We start from the raw sequence: 15,799 nt of genomic DNA, 5'->3' as shown, positions 1-15,799 counted from the left end.
GGGGAGACCCCCCGGCCCCAACCCCCATTCCTTGTTCTCCCGGGCAAAGGGGCAGGTGGGCACCGCTGGGGGCAGGACTGTAGGCACCTTTGCTGGCGGCCCCCACCACCACTGTCCTCTCTGGCGGGAGCCAGTGTGGCGGCCCCAGCAGCAGCCCCGCAGTTCAAGAGCACATCTGCACCTCATTAGTCCCAACCAGCAGGGCCCCAAAGTGCTGACGAGGTAGGAACCCACGGCCCCCGGTCACTGGTTTGCAAACAGTGAGTTTCTGAAGAGCGGCCCTGGAGGGTGGACTGGCGGAGCGGTGGGAAGGGGGGGTGGGCTGGGGTCGGGGGGTGTTGAACCCGGTGTCTAATGTGGCATATAAACGAGGGAGCTGCATTGGCTCATGCACTCATGAGATCTTCCCCGAGGGAAGCCCGGAGAGCCGAGGGACAGGCTAGGGCAGGGCGGGCGGCCAGCGTGGAGACCGGGAGGGGGCACTGACCGCCAGGCCCGACAGAGTCCCACCCGCTGGACTCTGCTCTGGGTGAGGAGTCTAGGGGTGCAAACACTGAAAGACTCCAGCTCATCCCCTGAAGCTTCCACCACCGCCCTGGCACGTGCACAAACACTACTCGTGTAAACAGCCACGTGGACCCACCTCGCTGCTCTGTTGAGAACTGCCCCCTCCATCCCTGCAGGGGTGCAGTTGAAACTGTAAGGGGTCTTTTGTTTTGGGTTTTGTTTTCTATGGGGGGATGGGGGGCGGGGGGGGCGTGACTGGCCGGTAACCAGGACAGCCTATACAACAGCACATTTTCCTTCGTCTCCCATTATTGTCACATCCTGCCAAACATTCACATAGGTGACAAATCTGTTTATAATTACTGGAGTCTAGAACTGAACTTCATTTACATGTAAATGTGAACTGGCAATTTCCATGGTCTTAATAGATACTGAATTTTCGAGGAATGCAGCTACCGTGTAAATGGAGCCCAGCTCCGACTCTTGTTTTACTTGGAACCTTGCCTGGAGTTCTCACCTATTGGCCTGGGGAGGGGTGGAGGGGGTCAGTAAAGCCTGTGGTGCTTCTATGCAGGGCCTCCCCACCCCCCGCCTTGTCCAGGGCGTGAGGCTTGCAGACTACCCACGGATCCACTGCGTGGGATTCAATGATAAAGAATTTTCATTGAAATGATAAAGAATTTTGCATTCAATTCTCCTTAATCTCACAGTTGGGATGTAATTTCGATTGGATTTGAAATCAGATGTGAAGATAAGCTGCCTTTTTTAATGAACTTAATTTCAGGAGTGTAAAGGGGCACCAGACATATTTGCTCTCCCCAAAGGGGGGCTGATCAGAGAACCCCACCATTCTGGCACGGCACCTTGATTAGGGAAAGGTTACAGGGCTCTTCCTGGAGAGTCCTTTCATACAAACAGCTGACCTGTGTGTGTGTGTGTCTGTGCCCGGGGCTCTGTATTTTTTCACACTGATGTGTGGACCTTACTTAACATATTACTCTCAAATTACTTATTTACTTTAAAACGAACCTTGAATGTTTATTCACCTCAGCACAGCTAACACCGCTTAATTCTTATAAATGGCTTCACAGTATTTTGTGGCGTGAAAAGCCATAGCTTATTTACCAACTCCTACTGGTAGACTGCACTATTGCCATTTATTTTCCCTGGTAAATAGTTATTACTATCCGGGTATAGGTATCACCGTGTGTCCGGGTGAATACACCTGTGAGGTAAAGTGAATATAAACTTCTGGTTTAGAGAGCCATTATGTCGTTTAAAATAGATATTGCCAAATTACCCTCCCGAAAAAAACTGCGCCAATTCACACACTTTTATCAGTATACCCAAATAGATCTGCTCCTCAGACCTTCTTCAATATTGGACCTTGAGAAAAATTTCAATATTTGGTAAGTTACTTTTCTTTCAGTGTCTCCTGATTACTTTAATTTGCAGTTTTTAATACGCTGTTGGATAGTCTGTGTTTTGCCTGTGATGAACATCATCTCCCTACATATCTATTCTTTGCCTACATTCTTCTATGCACTCTTTATTTATTTCTAAAACCCCTCTCTATATTAAGGAAATTACCTTTTGTCATCTGTGTTCCCTTACTTTCCCCCACAACTTTGTCCTTTTCTCTTAGACATTTTTTGGGGGGTGGGATGTTGGGGGGCTTTTGGACCACACACAGCAGTGCTTAGGCCTTACACCTGGCTCTGCACTCAAGGATCACTCCTGGCATTGTTTGGGGAACCAGATGGGATGCTGGGAATCCAACCCAGCTCAACCACATGTAAGGCAAGCACCCTCCCTGCTGTACTATCACTCCTGTCCTCTTATGATATTTTAAAAGCAGATTTATACGAATTTCTATTTTCCAAGACCCCCCTGTCTGTTACTCTCTACTGCATCCTACCTACCAGCCTCGTAAAATTTCCTGCATCTGGACCCCACCGCTGGGGTTGGCGGGGGGGGAGGGGGGCTTTCACCCACTCCCCTCTGCCACCACCACCACCCCTCCCAGGGTACCCCTGTCACTAACACGTCCCCAACTGGAACCACCTCCCAGAACACATCTCTCTGATCAGTCCCATGCCAGAGTAAAGAATCTATATATCCCCCAGCCCCTCTCCATCCCCCAATCCCAGCAGCACGCCCAGTGGGTATCAGGAATTTGAGAGCTCAGTGTGGCATGAGTGGGAGACCCCCGTGTCCCAGACACGGCTCTCTGCAGTTCCTGCACACAGCCACCTCCAGGGCACAGGGAACCTCACTAGTCCCATGGCACGAACGAGAAAGCACAACCCAGAAAGCTCTGAAAGGGACCTGACATGACCCAGTCAGTCCCCAACGAGCTCAGACCCAGGCTCAAACTCTTACTCCTCGCACCGACCGCTAACGAGGTCAGCCCTGGGCCTCTGAAAGGCCGCAACTTTGCAAGCACCAGGCACCTTCCAGCCCAAACCACCCGCCTGCCCTTCCCAAAGCAGCCTCTGCTTGCAGGTCCCCAGGCCGGTGACGGTCAGCTGAAGGCCCCCCGGTGCCCAAGGCTGGATGTCAGCAGGGCTGCCCCTCTTCGGACCTTGAAACACTGAGTCCCACCGCAGGGGCCTCTGGCCTGAGACTTCCCTGCCAGCCTTGAAGCCTGTCCGACATCCGCCCTCAATGGCTCCATCAGCATGATTACAACCAGGCCTCGGCGTCACAGCGCCTGGTCCCTGCAGCCTCGGGGACCTGTTTTGAGACCTTGGCACCTTGGGCAAAACAGCATCGAGTCCCAAAGCACCATGAATACTCCCTTGCACCATACACTCTCTCTCTCTCTCTCTCTCTCTCTCTCTCTCTCTCTCTCTCTCTCTCTCTCTCTCTCTCTCTCTCTTTCCCAACTCCCCCCCGCCCCGAACTCCCATCCTCACCTGTCACAATGGGGTAGGACTGTGGCCCGGGTACGGTGCTCCCAATGTCAGCGGGAGTGGGGCTGGTCAGGTTGGCCTTCATGTCGTCCAGCCCTCCAGCCAGCGAGGCCATGGCTGAGTACTCTGTGGTCTAGGAGAGGAAATAGAATCAGCTCAGCGTCCAGACGCACCCCAGGAAAAGCCACTGAACCAGGCGAGCCCATGCCAGCAGCCCACCCGCAGGGTGCGCAAAAACCCCTGGCGGTGTACGGGCAGGTTCACCTAGACAGAACCAGAACAGGGCCCACAAGCTTCCCCAGGTGGGCAGGATTTGATGCGACCTCACGCAGATGCACACCTCTCTTCTTCTTGGCCGTCCCGTGCCCCCCCCACCCCGCCCATCACCATTACCCAGCCCTTCTCCTTGACACTCAGAAGGAGACAGCAAAAGCCCTTGTCAAGGATGAAATAAGAGTTTGGTAGCCAAGAACCAAGGTGTCTGGCCTGAGAGACAGCTCAAAGGGCTGAGTGCAGGCTTTGCAAACTAGAGGTGCCACAGGGTCCCCTGAGCACCCCCAGGAGTGACCCCCCAGGCACCAGAACTGGGAGTAGCCCCCACACGCTGCGCAGTGCGACCCTAAAAACCACACCGGAAGAGAGATTTCTGACTTTCACACTCTCAAAGCCCGGGGGGAGAGTCGTAGAAACAAGCTTTAACGGACTCTGGGATGCCGTCCAATCCAAACCTTCATTTCACAGATGAGCAGAGCCGGGTCCACGGGGAGGCGGCGTTTGCCCAGGGCGAACTGAGCAGAGCCCCCTGCTCCAGGACAGCTCCCCGAAAATCCCCACTCCAAACCCCAGCCATCGGCACGGTGTGGCAAGCGCCATTGAACTCCGCAAGTGCATCCCCATGCGTGCGCTGGAGACCATGTGGGTCCACATCAGATTTATCTCATCCACACAAACCATCCACCGTGTGCCACAGGAGTCACGTCGAGAGACCGGAGCCCGCTCTGAGGCCTTTCCCAGGTATCCCCACTGCGGGGAGAACCACTGCTGAGGCGGACACAAAGACACAGTGCTCCCACTGGAGGACAGAGCCATGAGACCGAGAGCGGGTTCTCCTCCAACTTGGGCTCCAGGTCAAGTAAATATTTGCAATTTCTCAAGCCCAAGAAATGGGTTGCACGCGTCAAACCCTGGTGTGGGCAAATGTCCCGCAGGACCCCCACATTGCCCAGGTCCTGGACACACCGGGAGAAAGCAGCCAGCAAGTCTCCGGAATGAGTTGCGGGACCCTTGGATAGGATAAGGACAGAGCTATGCAGGGGGCGGAAGCCCGGGAGTCAGAGGAGGCCATAGACAGCGGCCAGCAGTGGACAGAGGGCATGTCTCAGGAGCTTTCTCCGCAGATAGATGAGCGAGTCCTTCCCAGCAAACACCACACCAACAACCAGAGGGTTCAGGGGGGGCCCCGAGATGGATCTCCGCTGAGCACTTCTTGTCCCATGCTCGGGGTTCTTTGATCATCTCCAGCAGAAGCTGCTGTGAAAGGGAGGAGGAAGCAGGAACACGTCTGCAGTGTCAGGAACCGCGAGGGAGCGGCCATCGAGAGGACAGAGGGCGTCCACCACCGGCCCAGATAAATAGACCCAGGAAATGAAGTGAGTGCACGGGCCCCTGCATCTGAGGAGCCTCAATGTATAAGAAAGGGCAAGGCACAAATCAGCAGGGAGTGATGGGCTCTAGTCAACAGGTAACCCAGGCAACCGCCCGCTATCCATTCAGGAAGCAGGCGGGAAAAAATTGGATCTCTACACCAGATACGAAAATCAATGCCACGTGCATTAGAGACCGGCATCAAGCGAGGTCAGCTCTGGGTACAGCCCCACATCCTTAGAAATGAGTCTGCCCTTCCTAGGGAAGGAAATGAGGGGCCTCACAGTGAATACCCAGGCACATGAGAACAGCGGTGGGTCCCAGTCACACTGCCCCAATGACAGCAACTCCAGGAAGTCCTTCCTAACCACCACCTTCCAGAGGTAGAAGTCATGCCTTTGCACTGCCGATCCCTCCAAAAGTTCCAAGGTGATAGATAAGAGCCACAACCATCAAAGCCCTATCAAACGTCCACTTCTGCATTATCCCATGCAATGAATGCTGTTCCCCTTTTACACCTGAAGAAATGGAGCTGTCAGGGCCAGAGCGATAATACAGCAGGTGGGGTATTTGCCTTGCACGCAGCTAACCATGATGCAACCCCCAGCATCTCATATGGTCCCCTGTGCACCGCCAGGAGTCATTCCTGAGTGCAGAGTGAGGAGTAACCTCTGAGCATCGCCAGGTGTGACCCAAATAGCCAAAAGAAAAAAAGAGACGGAGAGAGAGGGAAAATAAATGGAGATGTCTATTCTAGAAGGGAAGGAGCCTGCTTCTGGACACGCAGCCACACAGCTCCTCAATGCCGGAGCCCAAACTGAAACCCAGGCCCACCTACCTCCAAAGTACACACAAGCACGGTGATGTTTACCACCGTGTGCCTGGCCCCCCAGCAAGGGTGAGACCAATGTGCCAGCACCATGATTTCTTCTGTGAAAGTCGCATGTAGAACAAGAACTTCCCAGACAGAGGAAGTTGTGTTTGGTGAATCTGGGTTTCAAGGGTCAGTGGACATGCATGTGCCCAGTGGAGAGGAAGACATTTACTTCCTGCTGGGGGTCATACTAGCAAAGCTGCAGGTTTATGGGTCAGGGGGCAAAGGTCACTGTCTAAACCAGCATTTCCCAAAGTTGACAGTATCCTCTGCAGGGCTCTGGAATGACTCAAAGTGGGTAGCAGTCACCTGGGGTACAATTGGGCATATATGTTATGTTTGCTCAGATAAATTTCCAAGCGGGGCGGTGAGTGATTTTATTTTTCCTGAAAAGGAGGTAGGTGGTAGGTCAAAGAAGTTGGGGCATCTCTGAGCTAAAACTTCATCTTCCAGTGAATGGACCTGGCCTGGCCTCCTCTGCTCAGAGGGGCGTGGAAGCCAAGCTCCCCAGGGCAGCACCTCCGTGGACAGCTGTGGGCAATGACGGAAGGTGGGAGCACCCCAGAGGACCTCGGCCCAATGGGCATCTTCCAGCCCTGGAACCTCAGAGACTTTGGAGCCAGTCCTGTCCCAAGCCTTGTATGGTCAGTGTTCATCAGCCTCCTGTGCACAAGATCAGGGGCTGACCAGCCTGAGCCCAGGAAAGAGACACAGGGTCCCAGAAGTCCCACCAAAGAGGACAAGAGCACAGATCCATGCCCACAGGGCAGGGACATATGCCCAGAGCAGGCTGCATTTACCACACCTGGGCCATCCCTGACTCTCGAGGCAAGGAAAGCTGCAGGGAGGCTCCCAGGTCAGAGGTCAGGAATAATCCAGGAGCAAGCACACACAAGTCAAGGTAAGAAGGCAAAGAAGTGAAGGTGGGAAGGGAGCCAGCCGGCATCTGGCAGACACAGGCTTGGATAAACCCCCATGAGTGGGATCAGGCAACATCTTAGGAAGGAGCTGGCACTGCTGACCAACCCCTGGCCCCTTCTCTGCCAGGATCACCCCTTCCCAAGTTCCAGGCTGGGCAGCAGCATTCACAGGAACAGCCTTTACCTCCCTCCAAAAAAAAGGGGCCAGAGCATTACAGAGGTTAAAGTGCTTGCCTTGTGTGGGGCGGGCCCCAGTTTAATTCTTCAAATGACTTACATTCTCCCAAGTACCGCCAGGGGCTGGTGAACACAGAGCCAGGAGTATCCTCGGAGCACCTGAGTGTGGCCCAACAATCCCCCTACCCCCAGACCCTCAACCCCCAAAAAGGCAAAGCAGAGTCCAGCTGGATTTCTGAAAACTGTCTCTTGCCTCCTCTAGTGTTCGCATGGACAGACCTTCATGTTGCTGGATTTTATTTTACTGTAATTTTTATCTTTTTGCAGTGCCAGGATTCAAACCCAGGGACTCGCACGGGAGGGGGGAGATCTACCACAGAGCCACATCCCCAGCTATTCCGTTTTGATTTCGTCTGAGAGCTCAGTCTCCATTTGTCTGGACGCTTCAGCGGTTGGGTCTGGATCATCTTTTCCAGACACACAAACCTGTTTGTGTTATTCATGCACACGGTGAGAGGTTCCAAAAGGCCCCGACCCACGCTGGCTGGCAGGAGGGAAGGTAAAGTGCTGGGACTTGCTGACCCGTGCTCGCCGCCCCCACCACCCGAAACACACCGTCTCTGGGATTCTCCCGCACTCTGTTCCCGAAGGACAGGTGCTGCCATTCCGTCTGGGGCTGTGATCACCCCCCAAGTCTGCATCACTCTCTGTGCCTGTGGTTTCTGAAGGCAGCTGCACTTTCCTCAATCCCCACCCCCGCACCCCCCGCCCCCAGGTTCCCCAGAACCTAGCCACACCAGCTGCTGCCTAGTCATTCCACATCCGCCCGTCCCTAAGGGAGCCTTCTCACTCCATCCCTTAGGGAAGCTCTACGCCACCACAAGACCACCTCAGATATTGCCTCCTTGCAAAAGCCATTCCTGAATCCCACATTCCTACCAAAAAACATGGATCCCTTGTTTATCTTTCCATACTTGGCATTTGGCAGAGTCATGTTATTGTATCTCTCTATCTCTCACTCTCTCTCTCTCTCTCATTCTCTCCCTCTTTTTATTGAGTCACAGTGAGATACCCAGTTCCAAAGTTGTTCATGACTGGGTCTGTACTGTTATTGTGCTGCTCGCCATGGATAGCAGCTTCCATCCATCTTCCTCCAGGTCGCCTTGGAACATGCAACATCCTTGGAGCCTCCTAAGCACTTGCTGAATGAATTCCCAATGGTATGGCACTAGCACACCATTCACAAACTCACTGGGAACGTTTGAAGATCTCCCTCTACTGACATTCCAGCTCAACCTCTTGAGTGAGGTTGCAAAGGGCTTGAGAAGGGGCCCCCCCACTCCTCATTCAGGTGGGGAGAAGCAGAGGTCAGTGGCAGGAGGCCCACCTGCAGGACTCTGTTCCCCACTTCCCCTACTTTCTCAGCATCCAGATCCCTCTGCCTCCTTACTCCCAGACCACCAGGTCAGGCCTTGGGGATATTCCCCGCATTGGGTACACACGCCAGGTCCTTGTGTCCCCAGAGAAGCACCCATCTCTGTGACGAAATAGACATGTACACTTATTGGGTACCATGCAGAGAACAGAGTACAAGTCACTCCACCAGCATCTTCAAACTCCTTATCAATTCCTCATACAATTCAGTGGCAGGAATAAGACCTCCCTTCTCAAGAGGCATGGTTAGTCTGCCTCTAGCTAACGGGCGAGGGCACTGGAAACCACTGCCCTGTCCCTTTTTGCCTCCGTTATAGGGAAGCACCTTCAAACTCAGCCCCTTGGCTGCCCAACATCTTCCCTTTTTCTCTCCATAGTTTCGGAACTGGACTAGAGCGACAGCACAGCAGGTAGGGCATTTCTTGCACACGACCAACCCAGGTTCGATTCCTCCATCCCTCTCGGAGACCCCAGCAAGCTACCAAGAGTATCCCGCTCACACAGCAGAACCTGGCAAGGTACCCGTGGCGTATTCAATATGCCAAAACCAGTAACAAGTCTCACAATGGAGACGTTACAGGTGCTCGCTCGAGCAAATTGATGAACAATGGGAGGACAGTGCTACAGTGCTAGTTTCAGAACTTCTTTTTCAGTCCGAAGGTAACTAACTTGGAGACATGCAACTTTTTCTGTGGCAGGCCACCTCCAATTCTTTGTGAAAGGGGAAAAGTGGAGACCAGGAAGATAGAAAGAAGAAGGAGGCACAGGCGAAGGAGAGAATAAGAAAGTCAAAGAGAAGAGAGGGAGGTTGCCTGTGCCTCCTTCCCTGGTCACGGCAGCAATCGAGCACCATTTCTCACAGGAACTAGGAAGTAAAGGGCTGAAGAGGGGCGCAGAGACGATCCTCGACAGAGTTGCCCTTACATCCATGCGTGGGAACATCGTCCCCTGCTGCCCTCCCCACCCCGGCCACCCTCAGTCACAGGTCTCACCTTCTGGCTCTGAGCTCTGATTCTTTTTTGTTTTTGCTTTTTAGGTCACACCTGGCCATGCACAGGGGTTACTCCTGGCTCTGCACTCAGGAATTACTCCTGGCGGTGCTCAGGGGACCATATGGGATGCTGGGAATTGAACCTGGGCAACGCCCTCCCCACTGTACTATTTCTCTAGCCCCTGAGCTCTGACTCTTGCTTTGCGCATCTGCTTCTTCTCATTAGCTGCCCCCACCTCAGCAATCTAACCTTTCTGACTAAGATGCAGGAAGAGAGACGCAACGAGGCCAGCTACTCACACTGTCCACTCCCATGCAGTCCTCAGGAGGACACTTCCTCTCTCCTCCACAGCCACCATGCGCTCCTGGAAGGCCTCCAAGTCCGGGCCAGCCAGGGCATGCACCCCGATCTCCGACACCACACTCCAGCTCTGAGCCTCAGTCCCTCAGTCATCCACATCTCAGCCCTAGCTGCCTGCCCACGGGGGCCACTTCGAGAACGGGGACAGCGCCCCAGAAATCAGGGAACGTGTGCCCTGGAGAGTGGGTGCTGGGCATCATTGGGGTCCCTAGGAATTTACCTGGAAAAGGACTGCCTGGGGCTGCACCAAGTATTGTCTCATCAGCACGGGGCACCACTGCCATGGCATGCAGGAGAGAAGAAACAGACACGTGAGAAGGGGTCCAGGGGAGGAGGCGGGGCATCCGGCCGCCGCTGAGGGCCAGGAGGGTTCCCATCCCCAGCCGGACTCCACCAGGCTCCCTGCTAGGCTCAGGGATGCCTCGAGCTGGGCCAGAGCCCAGTCAGCTATTCCTGCCCCAGAGGTGGGCACATCCCCCAGGGCCTGGTCCAGTGGACTGAGAGTAAAGAGGCAGAGGGGGTTTCTGGATGCCAAAACAGTGGAGGGTGGAGGGGAGGCAGAAGGGGAGCTGGGAAAGAGGTCCTGCAGGTGGGCCTACCTGCCACTGACTCGGCTTCCCCCCATCTGAATGAGGATTTGGGGGCCCCTCTCATGCTCTCCGCATCAACCACAAGTGGTCCCATGGGAGAGAATTCACTCCCGGTCCAACTGCCGGATCCCAAACAAGAAAAAGAGGTGTGTGTGTGTGTGTGTGTGTGTGTGTGTGTGTGTGTGTGTGTGTGTGTGTGTGTGTGTGAGCGCGTCGACAAGAGGTCAGGAAGACAGTAAAAGGTAGGGTACATGTGCCGGACTTCGGTTCTGTCCCCAGCACCACATGGTCCCCAAGAAGCACTGTGTCCTCAGGTAAACACTGGGCACATACCTAATAGCAAAGAGTTCACTGAATTTATTTTGTTTTTGATGGGAGGAAGCCCATACTCGGCTGTTCTCTGGACTTACTCCTGGATCTGTGCTCAGAGAGCACTCCTGGAGGTTCTCACAGGACCCTTTGTGGTGCTGGGGATTCGAACCAGGCCACATGCCGGGCATGCCCCTTACCCCTGCACTCTCTGGCCCCAGAGTTTGCTAACTTTTTAGAGATGGTGATGAGATGATATTTAGGCTTTTTAAAGGCTTCATCTTTTACAGAGGCATTGGAAAATGTGTGAAAGGGGGTGCGAGGCGCAGGGGCGTGCTTCTACGTGGGTACGACCAGCAGGACCTGCTCTATGCGTCTCAGGGATCCCACCCAAGAGCGTGAAGGAACAGAGTTCTGCCTCGGCTGCACTGCAGGGGAGCCACAGGGGCTGTGACTGGAAGGGCCAGAGCAGGCCAAGCCACAGACACAGAGAGCCAAGCAGGGGTGGTGGGAGCTGGGGGGCTCAGAGCCAGGTGGCAAAGCCCCCTGAGGGATCTTTGGGGCATTGGAACTGCCTGAAGCTGCACTATGGGGACAAGCCCCACTCCATACACTTTCCTGCCCATCACGCCATCTGCAAGGGAGACACTGATTCATTTCTGATTTGGGGGTCACTCCCACCAGTGCCCATGGGGGCCACTTGGGCCACTTCCAGTAGTGCTAGGGGCAAAGGGGGATATGCAATGAAAGACCAAAACTCAGGGCCTCACACATACTAAGCTTCTGCTCTACACTTCAGCCATAGTCCCAGCTTTCCATGTTTATTATTATTATTATTATTATTACTACTACTACTACTACTACTACTATTGGTTTTGAGGCCACACCCGGTGGTACTCAGGACTTATTCCTGGCTGTGTGCTCAGGCATCACTCCTGGCAGTGCTGGAGGACCATATGCGGTACCAGAGATCAAACGAGTTGGCTGTGTGCAACGCCAACACCATATCTCCTCTCCTCTCCTCCTACATCCCTCTCTCCTTCCCTCTCTCTCTTCCTCCCTTCCTTTCTCTCTGTCTCTGTCTGTCTCTATCTGTCTGTCTGTCTCTCTCTGTCTCTCTGTCTGTCTCTCTGTCTCTCTGTCTCTCTCTCTCTGTTTCTCTGTCTCTGTCTCTGTCTCTGTCTCTGTCTCTGTCTCTCTCTCTCTCTCTCTCTCTCTCTCCAGCTCCCATCACATATTTGAAAGCTGAACACAAAACTCCAGCTACAGCACGGATGTCAGAGGGGGCTTCTGCCTTAGAGCCTGGAGGCCTGGCTCTCCCTTGCACACCGTGACTAGGGGCTTCTCCCCCCTTCTCAACAGCCCCACCTGTCCCGCAGCAGAGATGCACCAGAACCAGCAGGTCCCAGAACCAGCAGGGCCCATTCTGGCTCCAGGTGCTTACCGGGGCTGCTGCCCCACACAGGCCGGGTCCCTCTCACCCTGACGGCTTACTCATGTGACCGAGACCTCCCCCACTCCCCCACTCCCCAGGTCTGGAAAAGGTGGTGCCCATTCTCCACTGGTCCCTGGACTCAGCGGGAATAGTGGGGCCTGGAGAACAGGTTTCGAGAGTGACACAGCCAAGACCATACAGTGTAGACACTGGCCCTGTGGCTCACCGGCCTCGCTCAAGATACAAAGTGGGTGTCAGAGGACAAGTCACAGAGGCAGCCTCCTCCTGGACCAAACGATCAACACTGATTATGTGGAAGAAGGCAGCAAAGAAATTCTTGTGATTCTGGACCTTCTCTGGATCTTCAATCGATGGATGTCAGCAGCCCAGGTGACCTGCAAGATGGTATCCCAGCAGAAGCCTGGGGAATGGCGTGGGGCCCCTCTCTGTGTGAAGCTGCACTCTTCTAAAAATCAAGAGTTTTTCTCTTTTTTTTCCTGTTTTTCTCTTCCTGATGTCGGTTCGTTGGTTTGATTGTTTGGGCGGTGTCAGGGATGGAGACCAGGGCTGCATACACGCAAGACAAATGCTCTGCCACTAAGCCACATCCTCAAACCCATAAAAAGACTCTTAAAAAAATGCTTAGCATTCCATCCTCATTAAATCAAAATAAGAGAAATTAATCAAACTGGGAGGGAAAAGGGTTTGCCGAAGGGCATGAGGACAAGTAATTCCTACAAGTTATTCCATAGCCTACAAAGTGCTACTGTTCCTTTTAATGGGGGGGGTGACTGAATTTTTTTTTGCTAATTGCCAAGGAGTCTAGATGGCCTCCCTCTTCCAGAAAGCCCTCCCTAATTTCCCCTCCTCTATGTTCTTAGAACACAGACGTGCTCTTAGCACCCTCCGTATTGCTCACTTGTGTAGCATTCTCATTCCCCAGTGACAACTTTCATGAAGATGGAGTTGTGTCTGGTGACAACAGCCCCTGGCCCAGATCCCGGTTTAGAACAGATGGACCTTAAATGCTGTTGAAACCAACTGCCCTGAGGCGGGTCCAGGGCCCGGTTCTGCCAACAGAGGAGCTTCCCAGGGCTTCTAAGAGGAGAAGGGGTCTCAAGGGGGACTTCACGCTTCAGAATGCACCAGCGGCCAGAGTGGGGCGCCCTCATTCTTCACTCGGCGCCTCGGACCTGCCCGCACCGAGGGCAGAAGTGACTGGCAAGGGGGTTTCTAAGAAGAGATCTGCAAAGCGTGACAGGTTCCCGGCTTCCCGAGGCCCAGCTGGCTCTCCAGCGTGCCCCTGACACTCACCCAGGTGGTGTGGCAGAGCCGGGGGTGCCCCAAGGGGGGGGCCGAGCCATAGATGACTGTGTCTGCCAGGAAGAAACTCCTAGCAATGACTAATCGGGAAGACCCTGCGTCCCCACACCCACGGCACGTAGAGACTCTCAGTGCTCCAGACCGTGGGGCTCAGCGTGGCTCAGGGTCACAGAGGCTGGTCCTTGGAATGAGGCACTTACTTCCTCCTGCTGTTATTCCCGGGCCCCCTGGTTCTGGTTATAAGAAAGCGTGGGGTCTGTCCCCGTGGACCCCTCCACATGGCTCTTGGCCATGCAACTGAGGGTTCTGATTCCAGTCACTGGCCTCCCCGCCCCCGCCAGGACCCCGTGTGGGAACTCATCTCAACACTCTCCTCTTCTCACTTCTGCTTCTCGGGGTCTCCTGCCGGCTGACTCACACTGTTCTCACGGCCAACACGGGGAGTCATCAGAAATGGAGAGTGACCGTGGTAGGGCTTTCTGAGTGTTCACGGTCTCCAAGCAGGGCTTTCTTCACAAGCCAGGGTGCTCGGTGTCCAGAAAGACTCCCGAGCCCTGACTGCTTCTAAGGAATGAACACGAACATGATAGGCTCAACCAGATCTACCTTACATCCAAAACTACTCTGTCCTTTATTCTAACTGCACCTATGCCTGCGTGCAAACATGCTCTCACACACACACACACACACACACACACACACATATACACCCATATGCACACATGCACTCACATGCACACACAAACACACATGCACTTACATGCATGCACACTCACACATGCACTCACGCATATTCACATGCACACAAACACACATGCATTCAATGCGCGCACACACACACACACACACACACACACACACACTGCAGCTTGGCCAGCTACCTCCCCTCAGTGGCTTTGCCCACTCAGTGCTCCCATCCGTACTCTAGTCTAAACCCGTCCCATCAGCTCAGCTCACGCAGCCTCTCCTTGGTGTGTCTCCCTTACAACTCCTTGCTTGAAACAAATTCTATCCTTGGAACGTCCCGTGTATTCAGAGTTCATTTAGGATGTCTGTCACATGCTACTCTGCTTCAGGGTTTGGGACCCTGTCAGCTCTCCTTTGGAGGTGGGAGGATCCCACAACAAGCATCACCACTTGATGCTAGGTGGGCCATACTCATAGGCCCAAACAGAATCTCTCTGGAGCCCTGCTGAGAGCAGGGAAAAGAGCAGGATCAGGGGATCCCGGAAAGGGAGAAATGTACAAGATGAGCAGGAAGAGAAGGGTCTCCATGGACACCCTGCTGGGATCAGCCCAAGACAAGACAAGGCTGGGAAGGCCATGTTCCACTTCCAGAGAACAAAGACAGAACCCAGAGTCCATGACCTCCTGTGTGACAGCATGGAAATCATAGATAATCACATAATCACACTCACACTGACACACACATACACTCACACACACACACATACAGACACACACTCATACACTCACACATTCACATACTCACATACATTCTTACACACAGTCATATAGACATTCTCTCTCTCTCTCTCTCTCTCTCTCTCTCACACACACACACACACACACACACACACACACACAAACTCTCCTCAAGCTAAAAATGACTTCTTTGCATTTTCTGTTCCCCATCAGAGAGGATTTTCTCTTTTTTGATGTTTTTATTTGGGGGCCATAGCAAGTGATGCTCAGGGGTCTGGCTCTGCACTCAAAAATCACTCCTGGTGCTGGCCAGAGTTGAACCCAGATGTGGTGCATGCAAACACCCTACCCACCGTACTATCGCTCTGGTCCGAGAACTTTCTTTTGGGGGAGGGAAGGAATGACCCACACCTTGTGGTACTCTGGGCTTCCTCCTGGCTCAGTGCTCAGGGATTTCTCCTGGCAGAGCTCAGGGATCACATGGAATACCAAGACTGAGCCAGGACTGGCTGCGTGCAAAGCAAGTACCCTACTTGCAGTGCCATCCCTCTGGTCCCAGAGAGAACTATCTAACAGGCAAAGGCCACCCAGTCAGCCTTGGGTGAGTGAGGGAGGGCAAATCCTTTGTCACCAAGGTACGCTGGGGTTAAACAGAGTGGCTGGCGGCCCACAGCTGGTTCCTCACATTGGATGGTATCTCAGAAGACCAGCCGCTCTCACTTCACCCACAAGACACACAGAGTGACAGAGTAACTCATCTTCTCTGGAGGCTTACCACACCCCAACTACAGCTCTGGGTGTAAAAACATCAGTTTAATCCTAGTGTGGGGCTAGAGCAATAGCACAGCGGGCAGGCCGTTTGCCTTGCACGTGGCCGACCCAGGTTCGATTCCT

General features: G+C 53.9%; 1 protein-coding gene across 2 annotated transcripts in view; it reads right to left on the bottom strand.

The window, feature by feature from the left end:
* The window catches only part of PAX5 (paired box 5), a 182,335-nt gene that overhangs the window by 75,307 nt on the left and 91,229 nt on the right, over positions 1-15,799 (bottom strand). For both annotated transcript variants that reach the window (XM_055141679.1, XM_055141687.1), the window contains one exon: positions 3,426-3,555. In XM_055141679.1, coding sequence (XP_054997654.1) covers positions 3,426-3,555 — 130 coding nt within the window. The remainder of the gene's footprint in view (positions 1-3,425; positions 3,556-15,799) is intronic.

This window comes from Sorex araneus, chromosome 1 (genome assembly GCF_027595985.1).
Source record: "Sorex araneus isolate mSorAra2 chromosome 1, mSorAra2.pri, whole genome shotgun sequence".
Taxonomy (NCBI): Eukaryota; Metazoa; Chordata; class Mammalia; order Eulipotyphla; family Soricidae; genus Sorex; species Sorex araneus.
Note: the sequence above shows the minus strand (reverse complement) of the source record. Positions and strands in the feature narration are given on the sequence as shown.